The 25,138-nt window shown below is 33.8% G+C and overlaps 4 protein-coding genes across 5 annotated transcripts; 3 read left to right on the top strand and 1 right to left on the bottom strand.

Moving 5' to 3' along the window:
- The first annotated feature begins 2,951 nt into the window (after positions 1-2,951).
- Positions 2,952-4,723, top strand: LOC6566670 (cdc25-like protein phosphatase twine). Its single transcript, XM_001992824.2, has one exon. It carries the CDS (start codon positions 3,333-3,335, stop codon positions 4,455-4,457), a length of 1,125 nt encoding a protein of 374 aa, XP_001992860.1. The 5' UTR covers positions 2,952-3,332; the 3' UTR covers positions 4,458-4,723.
- A 3,070-nt stretch (positions 4,724-7,793) lies between these two features.
- Positions 7,794-9,138, bottom strand: LOC6566669. The gene is made up of 2 exons (XM_001992823.3): positions 8,998-9,138; positions 7,794-8,934 (listed from the first exon to the last, which is right to left on the bottom strand). The coding sequence occupies exons 1-2, from the start codon at positions 9,073-9,075 to the stop codon at positions 7,924-7,926; spliced, it is 1,089 nt and encodes a 362-aa protein (XP_001992859.1). The 5' UTR covers positions 9,076-9,138; the 3' UTR covers positions 7,794-7,923.
- Positions 9,139-18,213: 9,075 nt separating this feature from the next.
- Positions 18,214-19,453, top strand: LOC116805674. The gene is made up of 2 exons (XM_043214436.1): positions 18,214-18,426; positions 19,389-19,453. The coding sequence occupies exon 1, from the start codon at positions 18,229-18,231 to the stop codon at positions 18,349-18,351; it is 123 nt and encodes a 40-aa protein (XP_043070371.1). The 5' UTR covers positions 18,214-18,228; the 3' UTR covers positions 18,352-18,426; positions 19,389-19,453.
- Positions 19,454-21,153: 1,700 nt separating this feature from the next.
- On the top strand, positions 21,154-24,667 carry LOC6566668 (protein tyrosine phosphatase type IVA 1). Of its 2 annotated transcripts, XM_043214435.1 has the most exons (5): positions 21,295-21,399; positions 21,469-21,635; positions 22,962-23,219; positions 23,456-23,587; positions 24,214-24,667. In XM_043214435.1, the coding sequence occupies exons 1-5, from the start codon at positions 21,343-21,345 to the stop codon at positions 24,323-24,325; spliced, it is 726 nt and encodes a 241-aa protein (XP_043070370.1). In that variant the 5' UTR covers positions 21,295-21,342; the 3' UTR covers positions 24,326-24,667. The 2 variants fall into 2 exon arrangements, with proteins under 2 accessions (XP_001992858.1, XP_043070370.1); XM_001992822.3 differs by lacking the exon at positions 22,962-23,219 and having other exon boundaries at positions 21,154-21,399.
- The last annotated feature ends 471 nt before the right edge of the window (positions 24,668-25,138 follow it).

Raw genomic sequence — 25,138 nt, 5'->3', positions numbered from 1 at the left:
CCTGTTATATTTTAAAATAAAATATACTCGAATTTAAGTTTTTACTTTACATTTATTTTAAGAACAAAAATGGTATAAAGTACTTTTGTCAAGAATAAAACTGCTTTTGAAAAACATTTTCTACTTAACTGAAGAACAAAATTTCTTGACTTAATTATTGTGCACTTGATTGAAGAACAGAAATGCTTGTACTTCAAAAAATTCAAAAATTGTTCTTTATTTTAATATAATTGAATAGAATTGAATAATCAAAATTGATTTATAGCTTCTGAAATACATACAAAATATGTGGACATGATTCAAGAGTTATTCTTCCAATTAAATACTTCTCAAATAAAAAATTGCATTAAGAACAGCGCTTTTCTCCGAGTGTATGTGTTGAAAAGAAGTGTATAGGAATAAAATGATGCACGTCTTCGCCTCATTTGCCAATAAAGTTGGTTTAAGGAGCTGGCAGTTGCTGCCACTAATCGTGGCAGACAAGCATGAACTGGCCCCATACTTAGATAAATATACATATACAATTACATATATGTATATGTGTGTGTGTGTGTGTGTACGTATATTTTAAGTTAGCTGTCAATTTGGTGTTGTAAGCGCTGCTGGAGAGAAATGCTTGAGTTTCGATTTCAAAATCTACTTAACCGGCATTTTGGCAGGCACTTTTGAAAGTTAAACACGTTAAGATATTAATTAATATTGTCAGTCTTCGACTTAGTCATTCATCAAGGCAAAACAGTGTGAACGATGTATGTATATATATATACATATATATTTATATGTATGTATGTCTATAGGCACTAATCGGAGTGCTCAAAATGCACAGGCAAGGTATATATGTATATTATCGTACCTTAATAGATCCAAGTTGAGACTCTTTCGAATGCCCAAATTCGTGGTACTCCCCATTTTAACAGAGTTCAACAAAAAATCAATGCCATTAGCCATACGTTAAGAAACCTCATCATTTATTAGAAACACCATTAAATAAAGAGACCACAACATGAAATTACTAATGATTATCTGCATTAAAATAATTAATTAAATTTCAAGCGAACTTGACAGTCTTAGTACACAGCGACTTATACCCATATATAATGTACATATAATGTAGAAAATAATAATTTCCCAAAGTCTTATTTCGGGGAATAACAATCTACATCTATTAAGAATATTTACCGCAGAATTAACGCAAAGAACCACAAATCGCAAAGATTAAGCTGAACCCATTGGAACTATGGTAAGACGGGTATAATGGGAATGTAACAGTCAGCAGGCAGATCCCATAAATTATATATATTCCTGATCAAGAATCGGTCTATCCATAGTCATCTGTCTGCTTCTAAGCATTCGAATTTTATTGAAAAATAAATGTTTTCATTAGTGAACATTTTAAGAATAAATTCCAAAAATATTGGTTAATTGGTTAAACAGGGTATCTCCTAGTCGTAGACTCTTGAGCAAGGCAAACTATTTATTTATTGCAGGCAAACAAAATTAACTTCTGTATCAAAACCTGGCAAATTAATCAACATTTTTAGTGGTTTTAATAAAAATGTACCAAACACGACAACAACAAAAACAACAACAAAACTGGTTTCAAAATTTGAAATCTTGTTGTTGTAGTTGTTTGTTGTTGTAGTTGTTTGTTGTTGTCGTTGTTTGTTGTTGTTGTTGGTGTTGCTATGTTGTGTTGGTGTCGTTTGGCTGTCTGTGCAAAAGCAGAAACGGTAATTATCTTTTGACAGCACTTTAGTTGAATTTGGTAATGACACACAGCTAAAGATCGAAGGCGATGGCAACGGCGACAAAAGCGGCGCTTTAACACAGCTGACAGTTGAGGTTAAAACGTGCCCGATTAAAATGACAGACAGACAGTCGAACAGACAGACAGACAAACAGACAGACAATCAACCTGTAAATTACAACTCAGATGCGATGCTGGAAAGAAGCAAAGTGTTGGTTAACAGACTTAAACGTTCGTCTTACAATTGACATATTCAGGGAAATAAATGGATACAAGGGCGTACGCAGGGGGACACGCCCCCTTTCCGCCCTTGCATGCGTTTACAGTTGCGGTCAAAATTATAGTAGTGCTGCTTCACATAATGCAAATAGTCAATATTTTCAGGGCTGCTTTCATAATTCCTTTGATTCCTTGGACCATTTTACTCTTCTCGTCGCAGCCCTTTTTGATATTTATTATTAAGTGTTTACTATTCCACTACTATTATTTTAACAGACTCATTTGTGATAATTTTAAAGACTTTAATTTTTTTTTTTTTTTATTATTTTGATAGGTATACCCTCCTTTGATTTTTGCAAATCTTCAGTATTGATAGCTTGTGCTCAAATAAAATTGTTCATCATTTTTAAACTATATTTTAAGTATTTTTGTTTATTAATTTTCCCAAACAAATGAATTTACTACTATTATTTTGACCGCAACTGTATGTAAATATTATAAATTCATTTTTTTTAACCCAGTATACTATGTGAATATTCAATTAAATACAAGCTAAAAACCTAACGACTCAAAAATATTTAAAAATATTTTTTAAAAAATTAATTCATTAAATTAATAAGTCAATAAAAAGAAGAGTATATAAAATAATAGTGACTCTCTCCCAGCTCCCCTTGTAACAATAAAATATTCTATACAGATTTTAATTTAGATAATACAAGAAACGATTATACAAATTTTCATGTGTTTATTTTTTCTCTTGCAATCCAGTTTATTAACAATTTAACAGCTATGTTCAAATGGTGAAAATATTTAGCTTCCACAACCAAAATATCCCAAAATATATGTGGATTGCATTTTGCTGAACTCTAAATTATCACACAACTAGGCAGGCTCTTTGTCGGCAGCACTGTCAAGCAAATGTGTACTAAATTAGAAATATTACTATTATTAACAACCTTTCCCTTAGGCTTAAAAAATTACAAGCAACTAAAATCAATTTAGTGTGGTGAATTTAGAAGCCAGAACGCCCAGAAAGTTCAAGATCAAACTATCGCCCACCTCTAATTCGATCTGTTTACGCGCTTGCTTGCACTTGTGTGTGTGTGTGTGTGTGTGTGTGGGATGAGAGGAAAATGAAAAGGGCGCCAACAAGAAGAGGAGAAAGAGCGCAAAAATCACAGAGACAAAAGCAGCAAACCAACAAAAGAAAACGCCATCGCCAAAACGTGCATTGTTAACTTGTTAATTGTTTGCATATTGCAGCCAAAAATAATAATTATCAAAGGAAAAAAACAAAAACAAACAAATCAATAAGAATTAATTAAAGAATTGGAAAATTGTGCAGCTGATCGAAATCGGTGCCGTCATGGCGAATAAGAGACTCAGCCTGCTGCTGGAATGTGATCAGCTGCTGGAATGTGATCAGCTGCTGGAAGTGGATCATGTCAGTCAGAGTCCACATGCCGCTAAGCGTTACAAATCAATGTTGCTGCAACAACAGCACGCCTCTCCCATATCCGAACTATCGCACACAATGCGCAACACAATCCTCAACGGTGCCACTCCAAAATCGAGCAAGTTGCTCACGTACAGCAACAGCATCTCTTCCAGTTATGCGTCCAGTGCCTCATTGGATGATGAATATATGGCGATGTTTGAGCTGGAAGAAGAAGCGCTGCCGCCTTCATCATCATCACTGGATAAGTTGCCCTCCGATCTGGATGCACTGATCACTGGCCAGCTGAAGACAAGTCCGGTGCGTCGTTGTCTCAGCATGGAGGAGTTAAATGCCACGCCCAAACTAAAGAAGACGGTGTCCATGAACGATGCGGATATACTCAATGCATTGGACGATGAGCCGCAATTGATTGGGGATCTCAGCAAGCCGTGCACATTGCCCGTCCTACACAGTGGGATGCGGCACAGTGATCTGAAGACGATTTCCTCTGATACACTTGCTCGCCTGTTGCGCGGTGAATTCCCCGAGCTGTTGGAGAATAATTATCAGATTATCGATTGTCGCTATCCGTATGAGTTCGATGGCGGCCATATACGTGGCGCCCTCAATCTGTATACGCGCGACCAGATCATGGCTGCCTTTCCGGCGGAAGCATCCGCTGCGGATCATCGTCGCATCTATGTGTTCCACTGTGAATTCTCGTCGGAACGTGGTCCGAAAATGATGCGTTTCCTGCGCGGCAATGATCGCAGTGTGCATACGCATAACTATCCAACGTTGGACTATCCGGAGCTGTATCTGCTCCACAATGGCTACAAGGAGTTCCATGGCCGTTACACGGATCTCTGTGATCCGAGCAGTTATGTGCCCATGCTGGCACCCGCCTACAATGAGGAATACCGTCTGTTTCGTGCCAAGACCAAGTCATGGAATTGTGGCGAGAGCGATGGCGGCGACAGATGCATCGATGGCTCCTTGGGACGTTCACGCATCCTGCGCAAATCCCGTTCCCGTCTGCTCTATGCCGAGTGAAATTTTGGGGGCGTGATCACTAGTTTAAAAAAAAAATGTGTTAAATGTTCAAACAAATTGGACGCGAATTTTTTTAGTTTCGTTTTGTTGCGTTGCCGTCCAATTTTCATTTATTTGTTTAACTTAATTTTACGTTATTGATTCATTGATTCGTCGTTTTGTTCAGACAAGTTCCATTTAATTGTTTGCCACAAAATGTTTTCTAGTCAGTGCAACGAAAAATTCATAGTTTCCCATTTCTTTTTTTTTGAGCCTATTTTATTTAAATTTCTTTCATGTTGAATTATATTAATAAAAAATTATGCGATACAAGAGACTGTACAAGAAAACAAAAAAAAACAAATAAAATAAAGTTTCTAAGTTAAGCCAATTTTAATTTTAAAGCTTTATATAAATACATATGTATTCTACTTAATTATTAAGCAAATCTATTTATATGCAAACAAAATAATATATATATTATCTAAACAAATATCTTGGCAATTATTTGCATACACTCTTAAGAAACGATTAAATATATAAATTTTCATGAATACAAGATACAATGCACAAAAATATTATTATTAAAATCGAATAGATACAAAAATAAATACCATTTATACCATGTGCCATGTACAAGAAAAGTTACTTCAGTCCATAAATATTTTCATTACATTTGTGGATGTACACATACATGTAAGTAATTAAATAAATTACTTATGTAATTATACGCAAAAAGATACTAAATACTACAAACATTCAAATTGTAGAGAAAGATTTTATAGAAATGACTAATTTAAAATATTTATGAAACATTTAAAGTGAAAACTTGTCTTTTGAAAGACAGATAAGAAACTTACGTTTATTTATTTAATTTTCCTTATAAAGTTTATAAGATATATATGTCTACTATTTGTGTGATAGTTGTTATATCGACTAACACAAATAAGCAGACAGCATATATAGAAAATAATCTAATCCATCCTGAACTTTAAGATAAAGATATGATTAAGAAAATGTATGCCAAAAGTCATTAAATAATATTATTTAAAATTTTCATTGAATTCTCCTAAGTTATAAGCATTTTAATTCACATATTTATAGACTCAAATGAACTATATAAATTAGTTGGATAGTTAAGACAAGAAGTTTACAAATAATTTTAAGTATTTTTGTTTATTGCTATATTATTATTTAAGGTCCACAAGATATAAGAGCTACAAATTAATAAATAAATAAAATAAAACAGGAATGACAATGCTGATTATTATTTGTTTTTTATTTATAGATGTTTAACAAAAAAAAATACAAAAATGTGTTAAAAAAAATTACAAATAATAATAAATAAAATAATTTATAAAAAAAATTCAAATTGCGTTTCAAACTATTTACATATTTTAAAAATAGTGTTAGTTGTGTTAGTTTACTTAAAGCTTAGCGGCTATAAGATTTTCTGGTTTAAAAAAATGAATTTAATAATATTTGTTTCTTAATAAATTCAATTAATAACTATATTCGCTACTGAATTTATTTATGAATATGAATTAATTATAATTCTAGAACTTATAAATAAAAACCAACAAGTAAAATAAACCAAGTTAATGAGTTATTTAAATATTGATCATTTTCATACTTGAACAACTAAGAAAAATAGAATTAGTTGCAGTTTGTACTTGGCTAATATTGCAAAATAAAATAATAAATATAACTAGTAAGCTAATTAAAAAAAAGGAACTATAAAAGATAAGTCAATGACTTATTTAAAATAATTACAAAAATACTTACAAATTTAAGAGAATCTTAAAATTAAATGCATTATATAAAATCTTATTCTTAGTTGGCTTGTAATAATGCAAAACAAAATAATAATAATTACAATTTAATTTAATTTTATATATATATAAACACATATTTCTTATGTGATACAGTATTATAAAATATTAAAACATTTAAAAGGTAAATATTTTAGCTACACTTTGGAATTTTCACACAGTTACTTGGCTCGAAATACTTTCGCTTGCCACGCCTGCTGAATGCTGCTGTTGACGCAGCTGCTGTTGCAGATGCCTCTGCGTGGAGAGCGAGAGAGAGATAATAAAAATGAAATATGACTCGAGTATGTTCGTTGCAACAACAACAAACAACTCTCCGTAGCCACTCTATGTATTGCCATTGCCATTGCCATGAAAATCGGATAGGACACAAGAGCACACATATTTTACGTTGGCCGGCTCGCAAAAATACATTTTTATTTATTACCAACAGCGGAATATTACAAATATTACACAAGAGAGCAACAACAACAATAACTTTCTCCAGAGAGGCAGAAAAATAAGTGAGCACTTTGATCTTAGGCACATCGAATAATGCATACCCTTGCAGAACGGACACTAAACAATTTTCATCAAATCTCGCAGTAAATTTTAACCTTTATTTTATTTTTATCATTTTAAATTTTGATTTAATTACTATTTTTATTTGTATGCCATTCAATTTAAATGTAATTTTAATTTTTAATTTAATATATGTATTTTTGAAAATATTTTGTAAGATTTGTGGTTTAAGCAACTTAATAGTAAAATAAATATTTTAGCAATAAATATCATATTTTAAAAAATTGTATATATTTTAAAATAAAGTTAGCCAATAATTAATCTGAAATTCAATTTTAAATTTTTATTTTTACAACCTGTACAAAATTATGTCTCTTTTCTTTACATTAAATAAATAAATAAACAAATTTAAATTTCCCTATTTTATCGTATTTAATCCAAATTTATCTATTTTTTCAACTTTCCTAAAAATTGTAGCCTGCTTTTAGTATAATATTTACGCCACTTTTTTCAAAAATTTAGACTGTTTTTCGCCCACGTTAAATAAACTGAAATAAAAATCAACATTTCATTATTTTATAATTTATAATTATTTTTTTGTCCAACTCTTACGATTAAAATAATGCGCAGATTTAAAAAGTGTGGATATTTTTGAAAACAAAAAAGTTGTTCCCACAAGAAAAAGATAAAAAAAAATAAAAATCTTATAAAAATAAATTCAAAATTGAGGAATTACCTCTCATGACTATATCGACTTGCCGAGCAATGCTGATCAAGAATATATATACCTAATGGCATTGCAGACAACTTTCTCAGTGCGTTACAAACTGCACAACAAAATGAGTATACCCCATGCAAGCTGTTCAAAGCATTTCACAAATTTATATTTAGTGGGCGGCATTCAGATGAAAATTGTATAAATCTTTAGCGTGTTTTAATCTCGGGCGTAATTTATGGCAATTCATTAAGATGCACGTTGCACCTGTTGCACCCACAACATAAACAAAGAAAAACTCTTAATTTTTGTTTTTTTTTCTCTTACTATTTTTTATCTTTTACTTTATTCGATGTGAGAAAACTTAAACTATTGGACAATTGACAAATTAGCACTCGATGGTTAAATGTGTTTGAAAATGGTAACAATAAAGTTAAATTCAGATTTCGTTTTCGCGTTGGTTAAATGGTGCCTTGAAGCCAGCTTTATTATAAAATTCCACGGGCAATGGCTCGTCACCCTCAAAGAAATCCGAGTCCCGTGAGCAACAAGGGCCCAATTCCAGTTTGACAATCGAATCGCCCCAAAAGCTGACCATCTGTCGCTGGATGAGCTCGTCGCGCAGCTTGACAACCCATTCGTTGTACTCCCAGGGCCCATAGAAGCCACAATCGCTTTTGTATTCCTGTAACAGTTCCGCTGCCTTGTCGTAATCCGACTGCTCGGGCGACTCGCCCTCGAAGAGCAACTGCCAAATGGCGGCACGTGCCGCTTTCCCAATCTTATCCACATTCTGTTTGTGGATGTCATCCGGCACGGTCACCGTGGTCAGCACATAGCGCTTCATCAGCTCACGATAATCGCTTAGCGGCTGTTCCTTGCCTATTTTTGCCTCAAAGTTTCCCGACAAAGCAGCTGCATTACTTGTGCCCCTCTCCGCCTCGCTGCTGGTTGTTGCATCCTCATCCCCGCTGGCTGCCTTCTCAGCAGCGCGCACCTTCAAGCTGGCGGCAAACGGAGCAATGCAACCGGCATGTGCATAAAATTCCAACGGTGGCTCATCATCGCAATCAAACAAATCGGAGTCGCGCGACCAGCAGGGACCCAACTGTTTGCGCACAATCGTCTCGCGCCAAAAGCTGAGCTGCTCCCGCTTCAGCAGTTCATCGCGCACCTTGACAATCCATTCGTTGTATGGCCATGGTGCGTAGAAGCAGGCATCGCTTTTGTATTCCTCAAGCAAATCGCTCGCTTTTTTCTCTGACTCAGCGTTGACGTCACTGCTGAACAAGAGTTGCCAGATGACGTCACGGGCCGCTTGCGCTATTTGCTTGAAATTCTCCTTTGTAATGTCATCATCCACGATCTGATCAACAGTTACTTTTGTCTCAATTAATTTTATATATTCGGCGAGCGGATTATCCGTGCTGATTGTCAATTTCCCCTCGGCCTGCAAAAAAATAACAATTACAACATTAAACATTGTTAACTTTTACAGTTATCCTCAAGTTACCTGTTCGGGTGTGGATTTTTGGGCATTGCTTGTCATTTCGTTGTCTACTTCTGTTGAGTCAGCTTTCCGCTTGGGCATTTCCCGTTTGGGGCGTTAATAAAAAGGTTTACTTATTTGTGCAAAATAAAACACAAAAATGCCCTAAAAAATATGGAAAGAATCAAACTAGTTGCTGCATAACAGAACTGCTCCACACTTACCTGAAATCACTCCACATTAGAAGAAATATTGGGCGTTTTTAATGTCGAATGTCGAAAATGCACTAAAAAATGTAGAAACGAATCAAATTATTTGCTACTAAACAGAATTGCTCCTCACTTAACAGACACAACTCTACATTAAAATGTTGAACTTTTGATATTAATAAATGTGCTGCCTTGCATTTTGAAATGAGTGTCATCCATGAACTTATTTAATTTGTGTAAATGATCAATAACAATGCACTATTAAATGTGCAAATGAAATGCAATTTAGTTGCATTAACAAATGGCTCCTCACCTAACGCCAGTCCAAACTTAAAGCTTTTAGTATTTTGTGCAATATGGAGAATAGTATTTTTATCATCAGCGAGTTACGTTCACATTGGTAGCTATTAACAAAAAATATTCGTGTTTGAGGGATTTACACTCGTGCCCAATTATAATATAATTAATGCAATTAAACGCAAAGTAAATTGTGTAATAAGCAGTCGAGTACTTAATAATACCAACTAAAAAAACAGTTGTAAACTTCGGCCTTATTTCGCTGTATCTCTCCCTGTGTGTCTCATTCTCATTTCTCAATTGGGTGCAAGAAAATTTGAGGTTAAAATATATTTTTTGACCACGGCAGCAAGAAGCCAAAATTCGCGTTAATGTCTCCCGCAACCAATAAATTGCCTTTCGATTTAAATATAAAACGTTCCTAAAAGGAGTACAACAAAGAAAAAAAAAAGCCAGTAGCAAAAAAAGCTCAAAAAATCGAACTAAAATCGCGGAGTTTTTGTATTGCATTGGTGTGTGTGTGCGTGCGTGTAAGTGTGTGTCTGTGTGAGTGAGAGTGTGCTTGTGAGTGTGTGTGCGTGAAATTCCTTTTCTCGTACCACGAAAAGCAACAAAAACGTCTCAAAGTTATACTCAAATGTGTATGGCAATTGTGGTAAGTAAATCAAAAGGGAAAAATAGTATTCAATCATTAAATTGACAGACAAATATACATATGAATATGTGTATATAAATAGTGAAATAGAGTTTATATGCATCTGTGTGTGTGTGTGTGTGTTTACTGGAAATTAAATTCCCATAAGATGCACACATATGCAATTCTGTTAATTGCTTAGCTTAAAACTTAACAGTTGGCATATCTTACATATCAGTCTATCTCGCTCTGATGCACAGCCTGCCAATTTGCTTGTGTGAATGTGTGCAATGGAATGATTCAAAAAGATGTCCTCTTTGGTGAAATTGATTGCAATGCTTGAATTAATTTTATTCACTTTTAATTGCATATGTATATATTTTGTTTTGGCACATTCTGTGTGTCAGCTAAATGACCTATATACTCATAGATATGTATGTATGTGTTTATATAAATATACAAAACTGTGACGTCGATGAAAGTAAATTTCAGCACTGCTTTGACCCGGTTTACAGTAATGGTGAAATGTAGTGCAACAGAGAGAAAAAAACAAAACTGGAACATGGAAGTAAAGCGAATGCTTCTCCATTCTCTAATTACTCTCAATGGTGTGCAAGTATGTGTGCATGCATACATGAACATGTATGATGTACGTGTGTACGTCAGCTCGAGCTCCTCACTAATATCTAATCTGTTAAATGCTTAAGCAGATTTATCATATCAACGTCAAAATTGCACAAACAGAAAAAACGCGACGCAAAAAGAAAAGAAAAACAAAATAGATTCACAAAGACACAAAAAAATAGGAGAATCGAATCAGTTGAATTTTATTCTGACGCGATACGCATCTTCCACGCAAAAAGCAAAAGTTTTAATAGAAATTTGTCATTTTTTTTCTTTTATTATTAATTATTATGAGAAGCACATTTGTCCGGTAGGTGGCGCTATTCTCTATAAACACATGCATATAAATATGTATATTATTTTCGTTTGTTTTTGTTTTGTCTCCATCACACAGACAGACGCACACACACACACACACACACTCACTTAAGAATTCGTCGCAAAATGTTCGATATATTTTACTTGTCATTTGCGTCAATGCGAACACAAACAAAAGAAAAAAGAAAACAAAACAGCAGCAGTCACATTAACAGCAGATGCATAACAGTAAAACACATCATTAATATAAATGTGCATATGAATAATATATAAACATATACTGCATTAACATTCATACTTGTTAATTCCGCGCTGTTAACTTACATTAAGAGAGCGAGCGCAACAGCTGAAAAAGTTTGTAGCCGGAGGATTGTGATAGAGAAAAGCAAAGTTAATTCAAATTAACTGCGCCCATTAACACAGTCTTTTTTCACTTTCCTTTCCGTTCTGTGTCTGTCTGTCTCTGTCCTTGAGCAAGTTCAATGATATTGTGCGGCGTATTCAGTAGATTCAGTTGTTTTTCATTTTGTTTATATAATATAACTTCTTGATAAAAACACAGAAGACATAAACAGACACAGACACAGTACATATATGAAAAGCACGGGATAAAACAGCGTTCCCAATCAACCGTTTTATTCTATTTGGTTGCTCTTGTTTCTTGTTTCGTTATGCGCCTTGAGCCACTTTCAAATTAGACAAACACAAAAATGTCTACATACACACATACATATGTTGAGCTGTGTGTGTGTATTTTCTGGTATGTTATTCACACACACACACATTTACCGTTTATTAAGTTTGAATAAATTGTCTAATTTAGTTTTTGGTAGTTGTGAATTGTCACTTGAGGCAGGTATGTGTGCTTTGTGTGTGAGTGTGTGTGTGTAGATAGATAGATAATTATCTATGCAAGTGTGTGTGTGACACTGACAGATAAGATTAAGAAATATTGTGCAAATTTAGTGGAATATTCTTAAAATTTAATGGCGAGCACCTAACTCATTCCAGTTTACATTATTAATTTCGGAAATATATTTTTTGAGAGCATTTACTGATGAAATAGTGATAATTGTACATTTTTCAATAAATTGCAATTGCGTTTAATTCATGCACCCACACACACATACATGTGTATTTTATTTTTGCTATTGTCACTTTTCCGCAAGGCGTGCGAATTTCATCAGTGGATAAAATATACATGTTGTCATGGCTAAATATAGAAAAGGACAAAAACGACCAAAACATGCAATACACCTACAACGTCAGCCGTCAGTAGTCGGTAACCGTTAGTTGCCGTAGAGAGAGAAATAGAAAGAGACGGGAAGAGAGCACTAAAACAAGACAAGTCTAAATATAGTTGAGCAAATGTTGTTGTGGTTGGCGCCCACCAATGCAATAACAACATCCAACGTCGACGACAATTTTTTGACTGGATAACCTTGTAACGGGTTCTTTACTGTGCATGGCCTGAGTCGAATGTGCATGTGCATTGCATCAGTACTGGAAATCATTGTTTGATTGATAATTGTACAGTGTCTTCGAGACAAATAACGGTTGACTCACCTTCTTGCTGCACACACACATACACACACACGCAATATTGAAACAATCAGACATACATTTATTTACATACACTTGCACACATACATAAACACAAACACGTACAATGTTTGCTTCCTTGCGATAAAAGCGATAAAGCTGACGCATTTGCCGGCTTAAAAAGACGTCATTGGAAGTTATTATTGCCGCTTGACGACAAAACAAAAAAAAAAACCCTGCTACAAACAAGACATAATCAGCAGGCAAGAAACTATTTTTAAAGGGCACTTCAAATATAATAAAAAAGAGAGTTGCATAAATACAGAACAACAACCCAGACAACTACTAAAGTACGGCTAATTCAGAATGGACAATTTGACAGCAAAATATTTAAACAGCAAAGCAAATTATGTTGTTGATATTTATATTTGATTTATGTGTAAAACGGAATTGGAAACAGGCAAATATTTTATTTGATTATTTATTTAAATTTGTTTGATTTATGTTGCACATTGCAGTATTAAGAAACTGAATTTGGCACAGACAAATATTATATTTTTTTGGATTATTGAGAAGAATTTGTTTGATATATGTTTTATTTATGTGTTAAGCTTGGCAGCATTGAGAAACGGAAAAGAAATTTCGAACTAGCAAATATTTTATTTGATTTTAAAAAAATAGTTTGATTTATGCGAGCAGCGTTGCAGTATAGAGAAAAGGAATTTGAAATAGTTTGATTATTTTAATACATTTATTTGATATATATTTAATTTATGTGTACAACTTTGCAGTGTTGAGAACAGTCAAATATATTAATTGATTACTTATAAAACAAAGTTGTTTGATATACATTTGATTTATGTGTAAAACCCAGCAGTATAGAGAAACGACAAATATTTTATTTAATTAATTAATTTGAAAATGGATGTTTCGACAAGTGGAAACGAAATTTGGCACAAGCAAATATTTAATTTGATTTTTGAAATAAATTAGTTATTATTATATATTACATTTATGTGTTGAGCTTTGTAGTGTTGATAAACATAATTTGGCACAGGCAAATATTTTATTAGGTTGTTTATTTAAAGCTGTCTCCAACAGCCAATCAACATAAAGTCCACCTTCAAATGCGATACTCAAGTCAAGTGCAGTATATTTAATCATTGACAGTTAGTTAAATTAAATACATAGTTGAAATGGTTGTTGGGCGACCCTCGTCTGTCGCTGTTGGGTGTCGCAGAAATGTTGTCGTCCCCCCCAAGCACAACAATAATTTCCATGCTCCACTTTGCTGCACCTACTCCCCTCTCATCCCCTTCCGGCCAACTGTGCGATGGTCGTAAAATCGATAATTTGGAGCAGAGCCGTTCAGCTTTTAGCACAATAACCGTCCTAGTTGTGGTTTTATGTGTTCCATTTACTCAGTGCTCTAAATACTAGTAAATAAATATTACTATATATTAATGCCATTGCTAATGATAGTTTTTGTTGCTTTTTGCACTCTCAACTTTGTTTGCCAATTTTGGTTTGTGTATTAAGCGAACAAACATATTTTAGCTAGTAATTGCATTGTAATTGTTTTTTAATGGCATCACTCCAATTGGACAAGTCAAGGAGGAGCTTGTTTAAATATTTATATTTGTCTTTTGTTTTTGTATGCTTCCCTCTCTAAACAATTATCAATAATAATGAAATATTTGATTTGGCAAATTACCCGCTAATGTGTTTTTATACCTTCAAAAACGTATATGAAAGTTGTGCAAAGTATGTAACGGGAAAGTTGGAAGCATCTCCAATTCCCCCAAGAATATATATTGCTGATTTAGGAGTATTTAATTTTTACTTTGCTGCCAGCATTTATTTCAATAAACTATAACAATAAATAACTTTAAATAATAAGTAAGCACACCCATAAAATACCATATTTTTCCAAATTATGAGTGAGATCTGCTTTCAACCTGATGACTACAGAGCATTTTAAAGTTTACATTTGTTGACAGAGCAGTTCTAATTAGCTACATTATATATATGTATATGTATTTTATTGTTGTAGACCAGCACTTGACAGATGTCAGTTTTGTGACGAATAAATTGTTTCCTTATATGGTACTTCACATTTTGTGCCCGGACACATTCCGTTAGCTAATCTAATCTTTAGTTATAAATAATAATATCAAAGTTTCAGTGGAATTCAAGTTTTTGGCTGCAAATTAAAAATTGGGCTATGCATTCAACAGATTTCCTTACGAACAACGATAACGCAACTTGAATTTCCAATTGCGATAACAGGGAAGTTCACAACTTAAAATTGGAGAGCACTGAGAAGATTATAGAGAGGACAGAAATGTTTAGAAATTTTGGCTTGAACTAGAAATGGTGGATAAGGTTGGGCAGAGCCAAAGTTGATTGCACTCGGGCCAGACAAGTCAATGCCATTGTGAAACATGTCGCTGATAGACACACAAACATACAGAAGCAGCAACAACAAAGAGACAAAGGCAACACAGTCAAGCAGGAACCCAAGAAAAATTTCGAGGAGGTAATATTGTCTACTTAAAAAATAAAAAATAAATGTGCTGGGATAAGCATTAAGTGAATTCAATGTCTGGATATTAACAATGACGAACAGTAGCCGGGTTCAAGGTACCTTTATATCTATATGTATATAAATTGGCAAACAAAAAAAAATAATATCAAAATTCACAGCCGGAATCAACCCCACTGCTGCATTTTTTGTATATCACTTAAAAAACTGTATAAACAAATTGAACAAGGCTGGGATGAAATTTGAATCCGACTGTCATCTGATATGTCTACACGTGCCCATTATAAACTGGGAAAACATTTAAATAAACCCCAGACTCAGACCCAGACAGTGGCCAGACATATTGCATGGCGTGTGAACTGAATAAGCAAAAATCTGATTAGTTTAAGCTGGGAATAAAAAATAGACATGTGAAATGCAATTGCAAAAAACGCATACATTTAAATTTTCCTGGTATAGCTGACGCATAAATATATATATTTGATTTTAATATCGATTCGCAGGTAAACTTAAATATTTAACAAGTTAGAATGTAGTAGTCGAGAGCGCTCGATCTGGAGATACCCTGAACACAAGCAGACTTCTTTGACGCGATTTTCTCTTGAGTTTCCCAAACTATCATGATGAAATTTGTATAGTTTGCCAATATTATATCAAGTTATATTTAATACGCAAGTAGAAGGCTTTAACTACAATTATTGATAATAAATGAAATAAATTAGATATGCCTTTGGTATAGGAGAGGTTCAGCTAAATGTGATTGCAGAAACGATTGAAACAACTAATTTGCATGGCTGAGAAGAGTCTAAGAGGTTACCTAGCTAAACTAGGCATAATCAGCAACTAAACTTGTCGGAAAGAATAGAAATTCTCAGTCCAATGAAAATTCTAGATGAATCAGGATTGATGTAAGAGCTATAGGCTCAGAAGGAGGCACAATAGATCAAACTTGAAGCCCCACAATAATAATAATAATAAGAATAAGAATATTGTTATATAAGTACTTGTATGCTAAATTTTAAGTCTCTGGCTTAAAGAGTATCTGAAATGGGCCTGTTCTCGACTATTGGCGCTGATCAGGAATATTTTTTTTATGATTTCTTCTGCCTGTTACATACTGAGTCACAATTTCAGCATTCCCTTTTTCTATGGTCAAAATCACAGCCGCAAAATTAACGATAATCACACACACATATAGCACCTATCTAATATGCATACGTATATGTAATATAAGAGATATAATGCCCCTTTCTCTGATATACCAGATGCAGCGAAGCGTGGCATGGGGCCTTTTATTGACATGGGGTGGGTGGTTGGTGGCTGTGAGTTAAAGGCCTGTGTGCGCCTAACTGGAATAATACATTATAAATTACAGTTTTCATCACTGCAAGTGCAAGGTATTATTTATATATGCATATACATATATATGTATATGATGTACCTGTTACATAATCAGCAAGCAAATCTAGTTTTGCCTTGCATACGTTATAAGTTGAACTGGTTTCAATTTGAGCAGCATTTCCATTTCCATTATTCCCATTCCCATTTCCATCATTGGATACATTTGCAACTGTTTTGCGGTCCGACTGACCTTGATGGTTTATTTTTATTGTCGTGTGCGCCACAGTTATTAATTGTATATAATATAACTGCCGCAACTTGGTTTGTTATTTATTCTTAAATAACAAAAATTGGCCTTGGCTCGAAAGTTGCTTTTCAGTCACTTTTTTTTTGTCGACTTGCTCGCTAAGTTTTATATTTATGGCAACTTTTAAAGATCTGCTTGATTTAATGATATTGAGAAATGGAGCAACTGTAATATTACGTAATATGTACAATATATATATATATATATATATTTATATTTTTGTTAGTTTTAACAACTGTCCGCATGTCAGGCATACATACATGTATGTAAATTCATTTTTAGATTCTTAATGGAAAATGTAGCAACACAAAATGAAAAATATCCAAAAATAAAAACATTTCAAAAACAGAGGCCGGTCTCTAAAACGCTCTCTTTTTCTCTCCCACTCTCTCTTTGTCTCTCTTTTGGTTTCTCTTTGCTTGTCATTGAATAAAAAGATCTCCGATATTTTCTCTTTCTCTCTCACTCCCTTTGTAGAGTCTTCATTCACTTCAATGAGTTTGCATATTTGAATTGTCAGTTTTCATTTACGCTTCGTTTCCCAATTATCTGTCATGTTTATCTATAAGTAATACGCCAGCTTCCTTATTTTATTGCATTTGATAGGCACTTTAAAGGTAATTGACAAATAAACGGTGACAGCAATTAAATCCATTTATGAGATGCATTTCGTCTGCTTAGACAGATGTCATAAGCGCCATCAAATTGCGCTAAAATTTGCTTCGAGACGGGAGCATTGTACTTCGGTACATACAGTTGCGGTCAAAATAATGATACAATGCAAACACTCAATATTTTCATAGTTCCTTTCGTAATCCCTTTGATTCCTTTGACCATTTCACTCTGCCATATATCTCCTAACAGTCATTTTTTATATTTCAACTATTCCTTTTGTTTAGCTTCTACTTTTCAGCTAATAATAGTAATGCTGGTGAAAATGGTCGAATTATCTAAGTAAAGTTCAGTATTCCCCTACAATTATTTGGACAGACTCATTTGTGATAATTCCAAAGACTTTAATATTTTTTTCTTTTAATGTTTGTTAAATCAAAATGTTCATAATTTAATATTTTTTTTTTTGGAACTCTTATGATGACTACTATTATTTTGACCGCAGCTGTATATACACACATAGATATGTGTGTTTGTGTCCATATTCTAGCGCTGAGCGAGTGTAGAAATGTGCGTCACAGCGAGCGTAGCGGCAGAGCGGGAAGTCATAGATGAGAGAGTAAACAAAACAAATAAAGCGAGTACTCGTTCGTTCAGTCGTTCCATCGAGTTCTGCGTCACATCACTTCTGTCGCGGTCTCTCTCGCTCTCTCTCTCGCCATTTCTCTCGCGTGCTCTCACAGTAAGAGTTTGTATGGTTTTTTTTTGCTGCCGCCCGCAGTGAGTTGGCTCATGGCGGCAACGTTCGTTCAGTCGACAGCAAAAGATGAAAGAGTGCTCATCACGCGGCATTTGGTGTCTGCTCAGTGTTGTAATCGATCAGCGTCTTCGAATTGACACCTGTCGATATCTAATCGAGATTTTATCACGTCGCATTACAGGCGATTAAGATCCCCCTTAGTAACAGTTAACTGTGTAAAAACTTGTGCAATTTAATCAGAGTGGCAATCTCTATATTCCATATGTAAATATATATTTCCTAATATAATATACACGTATATTTGTGTTTCGCTGTGTGTGTTTCTCGTTATTGCAAAGACGTAAAACAAAATCAAATCCATTGCATAAGTCAAGTAAAAACCCGAGGAAATCGTCAAGTAAAACAGCTGATATCGTCATCAACATTCTCTCGTGATTCTCTGATCGAGCTATAAAAAAGTGAAAGTTTGCCTTCATGCGATAGATCCAACAAAAGAGTGACTAAACCAATTCACAGAAATAAATATATACATTTATTCATACCCGACTGACTCTGCTGAGTACTATAAACATATGTGTAAAAAAATAAAAATACATTCAATTTCCAAACGATTGTTAATTTGTTAAACGTTTACAGCTAAACGCTAAAAGTTGCTGGTAATAAATTTATACTGTTTTGTTGTGTACAGCACCCTCCATTTATTTATCAACATTATGCCAAAACCAAAAACGAAAAAAACAATAACAAAAAATAAAGAATAGAAATTCAACAGAATTGAATTGTTTGTGTCGCTTTATTTAATAGTCGAATACCGACAAGCCCAACACCTTCAAACAGAACCAAATATTTGCTCAAGATATTATCCATATATTAGACAGACACACACATATATACATATACATATACATATACATATATACTTAACTGAAAAATATGTGTTGCTGTTTTTTTTCTATATACTATACAATAATATTTGGTCGTGTCTATATTTGAAGACATGATATATGTTTTTCTTCTAAATAGAACAGAGAATTATGAAAATATTCTTTTGTCTAGAGAATATATATATAGAAATATATTTTGAACCTTTGCCTAAATAAAATGTTATCATTTACATAATTATTTGTCTCAAGAGAGAGAGGGAGAGGAAGAGAGTTGATTAATATTTGCCAAGTTAATTGCTGTACTTAATTAATAAATGTATCTTTCTCAAATTCTGCTTTCAGTTGGTTAGACCTGTTCCCACATCTATGGAGTTTCATCTAGACAGTGCAGAATACTGCCAGGCACAGCACAAATAAAAAGTAAGCCAAAAACAACAAATCAACCAAAAAAATAAAGAAACCAAACAACGGCAATTAAATCGAGTGCCAAAAGTTACACAAGTCAAGGCTGTATATATAAATTACCATATATTTCCAACTGAATGTGTAACACGTGCGGATAACTTTTTGGGTAGTTGTGGTCAAAGGTCATTGGTGGCCCATAATGAACTGTGTTCACCTTTGGTATACCCTCCTTTGGAATGGGTATAATAAACAAACAGAAGAATCAAATCGGCATTGATGAATATATGTAAGAGTCGTATATAGTCAGTTCTTTTTATGGATAACTTGTAATGACTGTCGACACTGTCTTTAAGCACCGATTACTGATAGCAAAATAGATATATCTTACTTATCGGGTGTGTATACATTAGAAATTTCATAAAGTTTGCATTAGAAACGCTTGCAAAACTAACTGCTTACAGTTGACAAATAGTTTTTAAAGCTTCAGCATATTTAACATTAGTGCTTAGGGTATATGCCAGTCAAGCCTGTTTTCGGTGAGCTAATTAAATGGAAACTATTAAAGGGTCGTGTCGAATGTTGATAGAACATCAAATGTCACCTTTCATTGCGTGTAATGCAGAGAAATGTTATTTTTCCTCACTCTGTGCCTAATGGAAATAAATTAGGGCGAACCAATAAATTTGGCTACTAAGTGACCAAATTGGTCGTAGCCATAAAGTCTTTTTAAATGTTGAATCAATTGTGCTTAATTAAACAGATCGAATTGAATTGTTGAGTGCCAGAAAAGAATAGAATAGAATAGGAAGAAGATATCGTTTGCAATATGTTTTTTAAATAACCTTGCCAAAAGAAGACGATAGTTTTTCGATATACAAATTAAACAGGTATATATAAATCGATATATATTTATCATCATTTGTTGTTATTGATGCTAATGTCATGCGTTAATCATTTTCCATTTTTATAGGTAATCAAACCGTGAAAAAGGCCTAGCATAGCCTGAGACAAAGCTGTCAGCTCTCCGGAAGTCGAGGCAGGACTCTAATCAGATTCGAAAAGTGGACAGAAGAAGAAAAAGAAGGAGAGAAAGCACATAGAGGAGAGTGGAGAGGAAATCACGAGGAGTCAGGAGCTAAAGCAAAAAAAGAGAAAGGTCTGGATGAACGGAGTTCATATCACGAAAGGAATACATTCAACGTATTGGAAGCAACAACGAAACAGTGTTGAAAAACATCAAAACCAGCTAATTGTAATTAGAGAGAGAGAGGAGAGGAGAAACACCAACTGCACTCGAAATAATTAAAAATTGATAGATTCGCGTAACAGGGATTTTTTTTGATATAGGCGACGGTCTTCTACTTCTTTGGGGCTAAGAAGACGCAGAAAATTCGTAAATTTCGTGTGATAAGAATTAGGAGGGAAAAATACCCAACAACAACAACAAAATTGTACTTAATTATTGAAATTTATTTGTTTATACTTAAATAGCATTGATTAGTTCTGTGTGAGTGTGTTTTGGTGTAGACATTTTAAGCCTACAAAACATCTAATTATATTTATATATATTTTTTACATTTTTTAAAAACAAAAGAGAAAATTCTACATCTAAACCACAAACGCTGAATTTTTCGACTAAAAATAAAATCGAGTAACTTCCCAAAAGTCAAATCAAATCAATTTTGTAAAAAACAAAAAACAAAAGAAAACAATACAAAAAACTGAAGATAAATATAAATATTGTAAAAGAAATTCATCCATTTAGCAATTATACAAGTTACAACGTACATTTTAACTGATTTGTAAAGTTAATAATAATAATATTAAGCTAAGCAACAAAATGCGTCAAAAAGATTTGCGCCCAGCTCCAGCCCTTATCGAGTATAAGGGCATGAAGTTCCTAATCACCGATCGGCCATCAGACATAACAATTAACCACTATATAATGGTGAGTGCTGCGCTCTCAAATGAGATCTGCCAATTGTCCCAAACTAACAATTCTATTATATATTGATAGGAGCTTAAAAAGAACAATGTTAACACTGTGGTGCGTGTCTGCGAGCCCAGCTACAATACGGATGAGCTGGAGGCTCAGGGCATAACGGTCAAGGATCTGGCCTTCGACGACGGCACCTTTCCTCCGCAACAGGTCGTTGACGAGTGGTTTGAGGTTCTCAAGGATAAGTAAGTAATATATACCTTAGCTCCCACTCTCGATATGCCTTACTTTAAACACTCCCAAATTCACTCAATCAAAGTCATATTTATATATATTTTTTTATTATTTGAAACTGTTTACTACAGTTTTTGATTTACTGACAAATTTGTGAAAGCTATCTAACCGAATAATTTATTTGTATATATATATATATATAAATTTAAGAAATTTAACTTATTTTGAGAAAAGCATATCTAATTCGCTGGGATAAATAAATAAATATAAAAAGAATGCTAGCGTGGTGGTTTCATAGCAGGCAGCTATCGAACGTTAGCATCGATCGCTCAGCGTTGCCAGACTGTGCAGAAGAAGTAGAAGAATTAGTTTTCTTTTAATAATTCAAATTTATTGTTTGCTAACTTATGTTAATAAAAACCATTTATATTGGGAGATTCAACTTAATGATTGAACTTAAATATCGAAAAGGTTCGAGATCAAGCTTTTATCGCTAACTGCATCCGTTTCGTTTGTAATTAAGGTCCAATAAGACAAATTTATTTCATATCAATGGGTTTTCTTAAATTGTTGATTAGAAAATTAGTTAAATGCCAGTTCTCTCTTCCTGAAATATTTTTAAAATTGTATACAATCCGTTTTTAGAACCTTGAAACTTTATTATTGATGTGATTTATGTCAGCTGCAGTTGCACAAATAGATAATAAATATCAAATGATTCGCTTAGATAATGGCAACAAATGGTTAAATTTACACAAATGTAAAGTTTTTATTCATCTATAAGCGATACCAAAAGTTGATTTTGATCAATTTATTCAGTATTATTTGTTGCTTTGCACACAGACAAAATGAGATCGAACATAAAGCCGAAAAAAAAACAACACAAATCCTTACCCCCAAGCTGCTAACAAACATTCAAAGTGCTGCGCCTCAAAACACATTTCAAGCCTAACCCTAAAATATGACAGATACATTCAAATTCTATGCTCATCACAATCCGTAGTGCTCCACGCTTGAGCTTTTTGCTAAATTTGTACTTATCAGTTTTCCATGTATATACTCCAAATATATATACATGTATTTAGTTTGCTGTATATAAGCACATACACACACACAGACACACACACACACACTCCATTTTATACCCTTTCCATTTTTAATTATTTTTTGACTAGATCTCGCCTAGTTTTCTGTTGTAATTTTCTTTCGCCTCACTGAAGAAAAACTTGGTTGTTATTTCGGATGAGTGTGTTTTTTATACCTACTTCCTTCCTCTCTTCGTTTCTTCGTTTGTGTGTGCAACAACAACAACAACAACAATTATAAACGCTGGCTAGTTTTAGAAAGTCCACAAGCGCCACACTATCCTACTACAACAACAACAGCAACAACAAACACAAGCGTTTCTCGCTCAGACACATACCAAAAACGGCTTCAATGACAGCAGCCGCAGCGGCAGCCACAACCCGAGCCAGTCTCTCGGCCGCAGCAACAACAACAACATTAACAACAACAGATACAGATACAATGCCCCTAACAAGCGAGGCAGCTGCTATTTTTAATAATACTGCATTTCTTGATTATGAAACTTGTCGGTAAGCGTAGACAACAGAAAAACCAAAAACCAAAAAAAGAAAAAACCAATTACAAAAAACTAAAATGCTTTGTAAACCTACCTACCCAAAAAACCCGCCTACTAAGTACAACAAATATTCACAAGTAGTATTCAATTTAATCTATATGTATCTATATCTCTCTCGATATCTACATATCCATCTACATATTATATGTATTATATATTTTATATTGTCTTTTCTGTCTTTTGTCGCAGATATCAACAGAATCCGGAGGCTTGCGTTGCCGTACACTGTGTCGCTGGCTTGGGACGTGCCCCCGTTTTGGTTGCACTTGCACTCATCGAATTAGGCTTGAAATATGAAGCGGCTGTAGAAATGATTAGAGAGTGAGTACAAATCAGAACAGATCCGAACCACTAAGCATATAAATACAACAATGACAAATATGTGTTATTAAGCAGTAAAATGCAATTTGCAATCACAAAACAGATCACAAGTTAGAAAATCCAAAGGTCTGCTGAGAGCCAAAAAATTAATTAACTAATTCTCTCGGCTCTGCAGCCTTTAAAAGTACACTTAGTACTTGACGATTCAAATAATTTGTCTCTCATATTTTATTATTTTCATTTCGATGCACTTCCCGCCTTTTTTTTTTCATTTATGGTGCTTCAAAATATATCAAATTCATTATGTTGACACCGTCTCGAAGAACTGTTCGCAAAATCCACATAGCTTAACAGTGCGTTAACAGAATTATAAGAAACATCATAAAGTGATCGGCTCTCTCTCTGCTGCTGGAAGCGAAGCTCGGCACACGAGGCCTGCAAAATTGTCGACGCTTTGCGTTCGGGTCGTCTCAGTCGCTCTCACCACACGAAGCCCAGCTGAGCGCGCATATAGTTTTCTTATGCAGTTAGTTTTTCTTCGATTTGTATTTTGTATGCTTAGTGGTTTATACACAGCAATCTCTCTTATACTCATGTGCATTTTGTTCTTCTATTTGTTCATTTAGTAAACGACGCGGCGCCATCAATGCCAAGCAGCTGTCATTTTTGGAGAAATACAAGCCGAAGGCGCGGCTAAAGCACAAAAGTCTACACAAAAATTCATGTTCTGTGCAATAGATTTCCAAAACCATATGTATATTCCCACCAGATAAAAAGTGTTCATTTTTTCAACAAAAAAAAAAACAAAACAAAACTAAAAACATAAAACAAAAAAGCTACAAAAACAACCAAACACGCAAAGCTAACAAAACTGTAAAACTATAAAACTAAAACAAACTGTACAATTGCAATTAACACTTGGAAGAAAAGCTATAGTTGAGAAAACAAAATCGTAGCCCAGTTATTATTTATACCAAAATTCTCACAGTCGTATCGTATTTGGCATCAATTGTATTTATTGTATGTATTAATTAATGTAATTTATTTTATTTGTATTTTCAAAAAAAAAAAAAAAAAAAATTAAGAATTCACATTTTATTTAAAAAAAAACACCTTCCGCCCCACGCATACCCCATAAAATGGTTGTAGCATTGGGCATAACAGTAATAATAATAATAGTAGATTATCTACCCGAACAAACTTTGTCAAGAAGTATATAGCCAAAAGAAAAATTAACAAGAAATTGAGAAACAAACACAAAAACAATAAGTAAAATAACATATTAAACTCAGTGTTGGTAAATGTTATAAGAGTTGTAAGAAACTTAACATTATGCATTCGGACAGAGTGAGAGAGAGAGAGAGCTCGTGCAGAATCTTCTTACATAACTAAACGCTGTAAAGCAACGTAAAATGTACTTAAAACGCATGTTTAGTTTTTTTTATTAGCTGCATCCCTTCCCTTAATTCACCGATTGATCGTTAGAGAAAGAGAGAGGGAGAGTGGAAGCAACAATAATGCATAAAACACAAAACAAAAGAAAAACACATC

The sequence above is a fragment of the Drosophila grimshawi genome, unplaced genomic scaffold, assembly GCF_018153295.1.
Source record: "Drosophila grimshawi isolate 15287-2541.00 unplaced genomic scaffold, ASM1815329v1 contig_1377, whole genome shotgun sequence".
NCBI lineage: Eukaryota > Metazoa > Arthropoda > Insecta > Diptera > Drosophilidae > Drosophila > Drosophila grimshawi.
Note: the sequence above shows the minus strand (reverse complement) of the source record. Positions and strands in the feature narration are given on the sequence as shown.